Source organism: Myripristis murdjan, chromosome 8 (genome assembly GCF_902150065.1).
Source record: "Myripristis murdjan chromosome 8, fMyrMur1.1, whole genome shotgun sequence".
In the NCBI taxonomy this organism is placed as follows: Eukaryota; Metazoa; Chordata; class Actinopteri; order Holocentriformes; family Holocentridae; genus Myripristis; species Myripristis murdjan.
Window position 1 is genome coordinate 19,020,990 of NC_043987.1, and position 9,454 is coordinate 19,030,443.

Below are 9,454 nucleotides of genomic sequence, written 5' to 3' on the forward strand. Positions count from 1 at the left end.
CTGCGCCGGTACACGACACATCCACTTACATCAGGGCAAGACACGCCCACGCCGCTGAGGTGAGGGGTGTGATCCAGTGTGTACGGGCCGAGCGAGAGAGGGGTGCTGTGTTGTGTTTCGTGCAGCCTGCAGACAGGCCACTCCCGTCATTTCCGCCTGCCATCCAAAAGTTTCGTTTTGTAAGAAATGGTAGTTAAAAAGAGATATGGTTCTCTCCCTATGACTCATGAGAAATTCCATTGGATTGTTTCATAAACTGCAAACCCTATGGTCGTTAAAACCCTGGGCAAACTTAACATGATGAACCTTCTCAGTCTAGATAGGAGTGCTACAAGCACATACAAGCAAAATGTAGTGTATAAGTAGATATATTCCCCCTTTTTTAAATTTTTTAAAATTTATTTTCTATGTATTTATTTCATACTATAACCTTAGCACAGGAGTGATTTTTTTCTTCAAAACAGAAAACAAATTCAACTTTTAGAACTTACATTAAATTACAGTGACTGTGGGGCAGCTATAGGAAGTTAGGCAGGTGTTAGGTCAGGTGTTGATATGACGAAGGGCACGATGGAGGGAGTCAACCTGAGAAGATACTACTGTGTACTACAGTATTCCCTTGAGAATGGCATATCAAGTAAAGTCAAGTTAAATTAACCGGCATTTCTAGCTTGTATAGCCTACATAGTGTTACAATTGGCCTTACAGTTCGACATAGTTCAGGACAGCTTGACCTCTAGCAGAGGACAGATAAAGCAGGAGCCAGATGTACTTTCTCTATCTTGTTAGTTAGGTCTGTTGCATTAGATACACGCCCAGTCAACATTCACACACATAGCATCACACGTTTCTAGAAACAAGGCATGGACAGTGGTTGACCTGTCCATGTCCGGGTAACTGGCCAATTATACTCGGTTGCGTTTAAGTCCAACCTCTGTAAGGGGCAGGCCCAGCCCAAGATGAATGTGCATCATTTCCTAATATCGGGGGCATTTTTTCTGACAGAGATCCTGCAAGAACTCTGTCACTGACAGTTTTGTTATGTGTAGTATGGCAGATGCTCTCTATCACATGATTTGCCTGTGGTGCACCACTTTCTCTCTTCTCCTTCTTTCACGCTTTGGTGCTCATCAAGTCACCACCCTGTGTCACTAGAGAAATCAAGCCCTGACTCGTCTAGCAGCTCTTGCTCTGATGCCATAGGCCTTGTGCTTCCAAAATTTTATGTAGATGTGTATGTATTGCCTGCAGTGTCATAACTTGTCATAAGACTGTATAATGTTATGTGGCATTGCCACAAAGAATTTTCCACACAAAGCAGCCCTGAATGATCCTCTTCCCATAAATGCTCAAGTTTATGGCTATACTGAATGTCCTCGTTTCATTTCCTGTGATGTCTGTGAGCTGACCTTTTATCTCTTTACAAGCAGTGTCTCTTTCAGTTCTCACGTCACCCGCTCATCCACTGTGTTACTTGTTGCATGTGTAGGAGGAGAAGAGGCTCTGCTCTGGGATCTTGGGATGCTATGCTCCCATATCGACACTGGAGGGCAGAATAACCAATAAATTAGCAGAAATGGACAATCATGTGTGATGGTGTGCTGAAGGAAAAGTAGATTTTAATTTGAAACTTTCAGATCCAAACTTCAAAGTGCATGTCTTTGACTCTCTGCAAGGCACGAAATTCCCACATGATCCAATAGTCTTTGTTAAAACAATCTTTACTGCAGAAGGTCTGTTTACAATACCATATGATATATGAACAAAAGCATTACATTTAAATGAATGAGGCAAGTAACACAAACAACTGTACAGTGGGATTGTGTTGAATTATCTAAGGGTAAGGAGTCTCTGCAGGATGGTAGTGATTAGAGACCAGGGTAGGCCAGTGTCTACTCACTAGCTACAAAAGAGGGCGTCCATCAAATAGCAGATAAGGATCACAGTGGATATAAGCCTTGTGTCATTTAATCCTCGACAGTTTGTAAATGTATGTGATAACTGTCTTCAAGTGAAGCAGTATTATATGTATTTTATGAATGTCAAGTACATCTATCTGAGCCTCACAGGCATTATTTTGTTTGCACTCAATTAGGGATGAGGACAAAACAGTTTGGCATACTGCTACACTGAAATCTTAAAGAGCAGACAGCCTTATACACTATCAATAATGACTGAAATTTACTGTTGCATATTAAGTACAATACAAAGAAATTCTTCAATAGGATTCCTAAAAGTGATTGGTGCAACAGATTGGACACAAATTCATCAGCCCTGGTGGACAATGGGGCAGACTTTGTGAATGTAAGGTCTTTTCAGATGCTTAATGTTTTAACAACACAGTTTCTTTGTATTAGTGAAAAGAAAGTAGACCCAGTGTTCTTTTATGACAGGGCAGTAATTTAGGTATGTATTATGAATTTACAGTATCCACAATTTTCCTTCAGCAAAGGGTTATTTTAACGCTAACTCTAACCCTCCTATGGCACAGAGGGCATACTTTCCATGTAGAAATATTGCAACCATATTTCCATAATAAGAATTTGCACATCTATTGCACTAGTCACTATGGAAAAAACTAGCATACACAATGTCACAACCACAAAACAAGTACATGTGCAAATCACTGAGCAACAATGGGTAACTGTTACCACAAACAGCAAAGTAGTGCATGAATGTCCATGCATGTGGACCCAAACGCATGGCATCACAATAAAAAGAAGAAAAAAACATGCCAGACTTTTATTTCTCTTTGTGGAGCCCACAAGCATGCTTGATGATTTGACTTTGCAAGCTCCTTTGACCCTTTTGTGATGCATTGGGAGCCAGATGGTGGAGGGTGATCTGGTCCATCTAAAAATGGACCAGACGGGTCTGAGCCTCACAACCATTTCTTTGCATTGAATTAGAGATGAGGACAAAATAGAATAGCACGTTCTGCTACACTGCTATCTCAAAAAGAGCACACTATGAAAAAAGTTCTTAACAGATTAGAAAAAAGTGCAAAAAGTTTTAGTCTTCCCCAGATAAAACCCAGTTTTGACAAGAAAATGTGGATGCCCTCTACCTGTATCCTGCGTGATGAAAGTAATGTAACAAGGTAGCCACTATCCTTCGGACAGCTACTGTGATAAGGAAGTTCTTCAGTAATGCATTATTACAGCCGATAAAGTAAAAATCACCAAAGTTTTCAGTTTGTCAGTTGTACTGGAAGAAATTATTGAGAAAACTGGACTGTTGCATCCAGATTTATTTTTCCAGGGGAGAAACACAATACAGTTGTGGCAAGCTGTCTAACTGCCTTGTGTTTAATAGCAGATAAAAATGTAATACATTCTGTCTAGACTTTGTGTGAGGTAAAGCATCAGCCTGGTTACTGTGCAGGTATGACATGCTTGTAATAGGCATTATTACAGGCACTGGGTCCGTCTCTGTTTGTAAGGATGGTTTCCCTTTAGGACCGATGTTCCCATTTGGCAACCTTCTTTTCTTTCAATCAAGATCTGTTTCACCTTTAGAAACCCTAACGTAATTAAAATCTTGCTTTGCCAGTGCTTAACTTAAAGATGTAGCATCTCTCACACAACTGAGCTACTCCATGACCAAAAATAAGAGCACTGGCAAAATATAAATCATGAAATTTATTGTTGCAAAGTCATGGAATTTTACCTGTATAGTGTGCTGTAAATAACTGGATGACCAACATAATTATGGGCAACCATCTGTTGCTCTCTACAAGTAAAAGAAGTATAGTCAATGTGTTTTACCTCTCATACAATATAAATCATTTAAAAATGAATGTCAAGTCATGAAAACATCTCACATGTTTGTCTTTCTATTGCTGTTGATTTGCACAACTGCATATGTGACTTCTGGTGGTTCTCCATCATCTCTCTGAGCTCCCTCATGGAACTGTTTATTGTCAAACATGGGACAGTTAATGTGGATTGCTGTATTCTGGGTACAATGTGTGCTTTAATTCTTACTTTAGATTTCCTTTGTTCTGTGATAACCAACATAGCGTGGCTGCATTTCTTCCATTTACCACAAAGTAATCAGGTTGTGTTTCTTCCATGTACCACAAAGTAATCAGGTCGTTTTTTTAGACAACTCTTCTCCTCCTGACACAGTTTAAGTATTGTTATGACCTGTGTGGCATAACCACAGAAAACAATGTGAAGTTCAAAGATTAGTGGAATACATCGCTGAACCATACAAAACATATGAACACAGAAATATACAAAATCTGAAAAACAAAATCGGCAGCATGCATAGCCCCACACACAACACCCACTTCTAAGTTACTGGCAAACACAGAATACAGTGTAACCTTGAAAAATGAGCAAACCATTGTTTTCATTTGGTAAGTAATAATACTGGCACCTGAACATTTTCCTCAGAGTCTGTCACTGGTGTCTCTATCCTCTTTTTGTGGTGTCTGAAATCACATGATCATTAGTTTGACTTTTATATTATAAATAATACAGTGGGTTGTGAATTCATTGTACCTTTTGATAGCAATACCAATGGTCACAGTCAAAAGCATGAGAATAGCAGCAACAAGTACATTCCTGGTAATTGTTCCTTCAGTTCCTGCATCACAAGACAAAAGAGCACTTTGGTTTTGTGAGCATGACAGAATCATGGAAAGTATTCTTTTACAGCAGTTTACTCAGAAAAAGGTAATTGATGATTTCAAGAAACATTGACACCTAAAAATGATGGAAGGATGCAAACAGATTTTTAGAGGCAATAAATTGATAGTATTTTGTTAAATGACATCAACTTATTTTGTTATCGTTCAACACTTACTTCAGATGAGTCACTGAAAACAACTTGGATTTAACACTAGACTATTACTTTTAAACCACTGAATTCTGATTTTGCTTCAAACGTCCCCCTACTTAGCTTCAAAGTTAGACAAAAATCCTGTGCATCATTTTATACACATTTTCCTGTAATTCAGCAGGACATATTTGGTATCTTGGGAAACCTCAGGATCTCTGCTACAACAACGCTATGTGCACTGACCAAAGCAGAACAGATTTAATTCTAATAATACAGATAACAGTGGTTTCTTATTGTAGTCAAAATTTTGGTTACACAGTATTTAGCCTGTTAGTCTCGCAATTTTAGAAAAAAAAAAAAAAAATTGGACTGCATTTCTATAGCGCTTTTCTAGTCTACTGACCACTCAAAGCGCTGTACAATGGTTTGCCTCACATTCACCCATTCACACACACATTCACACACTGATGGCAGAGGCTGCCATGCAAGGCGCCTAGCTGTCCATCAGGAGCGGTGAGGGGTTCAGTGTCTTGCTCAAGGACACTTCGACACACTCTGGAGGAGCCGGGGATCGAACCGGGAACCCTCCGGTTACCGGACGACCACTCTACCTCCTGAGCCACGCCGCCCCTACAGTACAAAGAAATCTCATGAAATTGTAAATTGTGTAATAAGCATCCTGCCTTTTCCCGCTCTACTCACTTTTGATCTTCAAAGTCACAAGAGCAGAATTTTAACTTCCATGTCTGTTGGTGGCTGTGCATAGGTACAGGCCACTATCACCAGAGACAAAGCCACTTAAGTGTAATGCATGTTGGTGTCCAACCGTTACAACATTGTCAACATTTACTGCAAGCCAAGTGTAGTCCTCCATTGGTGGGTTTGCATGGCTGCTGCAAATCAGAGTGACGTTATTTCCAGTGCCTACATCTGCTGGTGGCCTGACAGAGAATGGTGTGTGCTTAGCACCATCTGAAATAACAGTGTAGTTGTTATTTACCAGATGATTCATTTGGAGAACTCGTTATCTGTTATCTGCAGCACTATACATGATTATGTTGCAATTTACCACAAAGACCATTTGTGAAGACCAATATTAAGATTGTGTACTGTACTTACACTCAACATCGAAATGTACCACCTCTGAAAGTAGGTGCTGTCACCAAAACAGTCAAATCTAAAAGTGCAAAGAGTTATGTTAAATATTTTGTTATTAAGTGCAACTTTCACAATTCTTTTGTTTATGAAAAAATAAATAAATGAAAAGATATAACTTTCCAACAACTTTTAATGTTGAGCCAGTGGTACCAGTCCATTTTTCTTTCTTAGAGTTGGTGATAAATCTGAAGGTGTATTTTCCAGTGTCACTGTGCTCCACAGGGTGTATTTTAAAAGAACAATTGTGGTATTTGTTGCCAATATACTGGAATTTTGTGGCGGCAGTTATCAAGTTGCTGTCAAAAAAAGAAAGGTCCATTACGAGGATGATGCCTTTCATCCTCAACCACAAGAACATTATCACACTCACTTTGCCCTCGCGAGACTTCAAATAGAAATATGAACAAAGAATGACAACAGATGACCCTTTCACTTGTTGCTGATATTCCACTTTCAAGTTGCTGCAAAAACACCAGAAAGAGATGGATTCATGCATATATGATTTAATCTTTGTATTACTGTTACCTTAAATAAGATTTAAGAATCATTCTAACCAGAGAGACAAAGGACAATTAGTGCCCATGTGAAGTTTGTGTGCTCATCATCCATCTTGGTATTTTTTTGACAGTTACAGTGAAGTAAAGCTCCTTTTCCATCTTGATTACAGGTGACAAAGAATTTAAGAGAGGGCCTTTAAGCCAAATTTATGGTTTCCCTAAACAAATATCTGGTAAATGTGTCTTCTCTTTACACAGCTTCTTGTAGAAAGAAGTCAGCTCTTGGATCCCACTAACATAAAAAGAAATGTGGTCATGGTATTCAGTAATGGGCACATTTTTGGCAGCTGTTTAAGTAGTTTGTGTGTTTTGTATATTATGCATTATTATTTTTATAAGCTGACAGTGAGCAGGGAAGATGTCTGAGATAGGAGGAGTTTGGATTTCAGCAGTTTTTGGGCCAAATTCAAAAAGGATATTGTGTTTTATGAGGCAAAAGAATGCGCCGACTTTGCACTTCAGTCTGTCATATCTTCTACTGGGGATCCCATGTCGTAGCTGGCCATTTTGCCAAAGGCTTCCCAAAAACAATTTTAACAACTTTACAACACTGTGAGCTTTTGTGGCTAAGTAGCATGAAAATAAGGAAGTTAGTCAAGTAATGGACTGACAGAACCAAGTTGAGGTCATGTCTAGACAGTAACTCTGGATATGCACACTTGATTCAGCACAGTGGTGCTTGACTCTGCCCTAACCATGACCCCAGAGCTCTGCATAACCCCAACTGTAACCCTACCTGCATTTGCAAGACTTCCAAACTGGATTAGCGAGTTTTTCAGATCTAGGGTTACCATCTAGGCAGGACCCCGATTGGTCCAATACGTCCACCACACAATCCTCTAGAAAAAAAGAAAAAAAAAAAAAACAACTGAAATCCACCATACAGTTTGGTTTTCTTCGCTTGTCAGTTCTTTAGAGAACTGCACCACACACATCCTGAAAACAAATACAATGATTTTCTTCAAAGTGATTTAGTTGACAGAGGCCTGTTAGAGAATGGTAATGGTGTCATGCAGCTTTTCAGCAACACACATATTTACTACTGTCACATTTTCCCCATCTGCAGCAAAATGGAGAAAGAACCAAAAGTTGGGCTATTAGGAAGATAAAACACACATCCACTTCTTAAAAGTCTTAAAATCACAAATTACGTTATCTTAAACATCTTCAGCCATTAATTGTGGCTAGCCAATGTGGTGATAATTCCAGCTGTTGAACTGAACCTGAACTTAAGATCAAGTTGGTCATTATCTTCATGCCAGACTTTCATGCCATATTGCCAAATGCCATATTTTGCTTCATGTTCAATATATGCATTGAACTATAACATTGATTTTAACTTACTTAATGGAAAATAAGAGTTTAATTTTGAGACTAAGTAGCTTAGGTGTCCTTAGCCATTTCTGCCTCTCCACTGAATTACATAGGCACTAATACGTACAACCAACAGACTCCGTACACGTGACTTCTCCGTGGTGGAAATGTGCATCACCCAGTCCGAGGCAGTTTTCGTTGACGAAATTCTGAGTATGATCACGGGGTTCCTATAAGTAGGCAGTGGAAGCCAGGTGGCCAGTAGTGAGCACCGCCGACAAGCAGGACCAGCTGAACTTGTGTGCAAGAACAAGCCCCAGTGCTCGATATGGAGATGCCTGCCAGACTTGTTTCCCTCATCGTGGTGATCTCCATGCTGATCTCCTGCAGCCCGACGGAGGCTTGGTACAAGCAAGTGGCCGGTCCCAGCTACTACTCGGTGGGCAGGGCGTCTGGTTTGCTGTCCGGTATCCGGAGGTCGTCGTCCATGAGGAGAGCCGACCCGGAATCTTCTGACAGCGGAGAATCTGCGGCCAACAACGTTGTTTCTGATTCAAATGCCCATAATTTCATCCTGAAGACAATGGTCAGTGGAAAGGTTTGCCATTACGCATTACGCACGCTGCCTGGTAGCTTGGAGATCTACAAAGACTATAATATACTCTGCAAAAATGTCCACCTTGACAGGCTTATTTATTTTTTTCTTAAAACAAGTAGCTTTCCAATAAACTTTGATCCGTTTTGGAAAGTTTCCTCAAACGTAAGATAATAGTGGGTTCTCCTGAAGTAAAGCGGTTCACTCGCTGGAAGCTGCTGAAATCATCAGACAGATTATTTCACTAAAAAGTGCTACAAGATATAAGTTTAATACCTTCTGCAGTGTGGAGATTTGTATCTGTGTTTATCTATTTTGGTATCTATTATAGCATCACCATACTAATCCAAAAATGAGTTATAGTGTTATACTCCACAAACCTTTTACCTCATGTTATATGATACTTCTTTCAGCTTATGGTGTTATTGTGACATTGGTATTTAAAAAGTTTTTTTTCATCGTTTGGCTAATGAAATAGTTAGATAAAATAGCGTAAAATAAAATAAATGAAACCCGAAAAGGCTGATTAGCTTTCCCTAAGCCACAAGGGAGCTGTCCAATCAGCACCACTTCAGCATGAGACCACAAGAAATCATGAAAGATTGAATAACCTAAGCAAAAATAAAAAATAATAAATAAATAAAATAAAATAAAATACTAAAAGTGCAAGTCCCTATCTAAATGCTGTAGTGGTACCATAGGACCATAGGTAGTACCAGTGGACTAAAAGGACTATAGGTGGAGTGTTTTTGTATGGAATGCAGAATTACCTTCATAATTAGTACAAGTATTAACACAAGTATTAGCCATTAGACAAATAAGTAGAAATTTCTAACGTGATGCATCACATTTCTCAGTTATTTTTTTTCTCTCTCACTTCTCCAACAGATCATTTGTTTCAAAGACATTACACCGAACCTGCAGAGCTGTGAACTCTTCCAGGACATCAAGGGATTATTTAAGTGTAAGGCAGATGTTTTACTCTCTCTGGACTCCTCTGACTGTACGGAAGACTGACCGGTGTAGTCAAAATCTGGACTGG

The 9,454-nt window shown here is 39.4% G+C and overlaps 1 protein-coding gene across 1 annotated transcript; it reads left to right on the top strand.

Moving 5' to 3' along the window:
• The first annotated feature begins 8,108 nt into the window (after positions 1–8,108).
• On the top strand, positions 8,109–9,454 carry LOC115364143 (neuropeptide B-like). Its single transcript, XM_030058589.1, has 2 exons — positions 8,109–8,403; positions 9,301–9,454. The coding sequence occupies exons 1-2, from the start codon at positions 8,146–8,148 to the stop codon at positions 9,427–9,429; spliced, it is 387 nt and encodes a 128-aa protein (XP_029914449.1). The 5' UTR covers positions 8,109–8,145; the 3' UTR covers positions 9,430–9,454.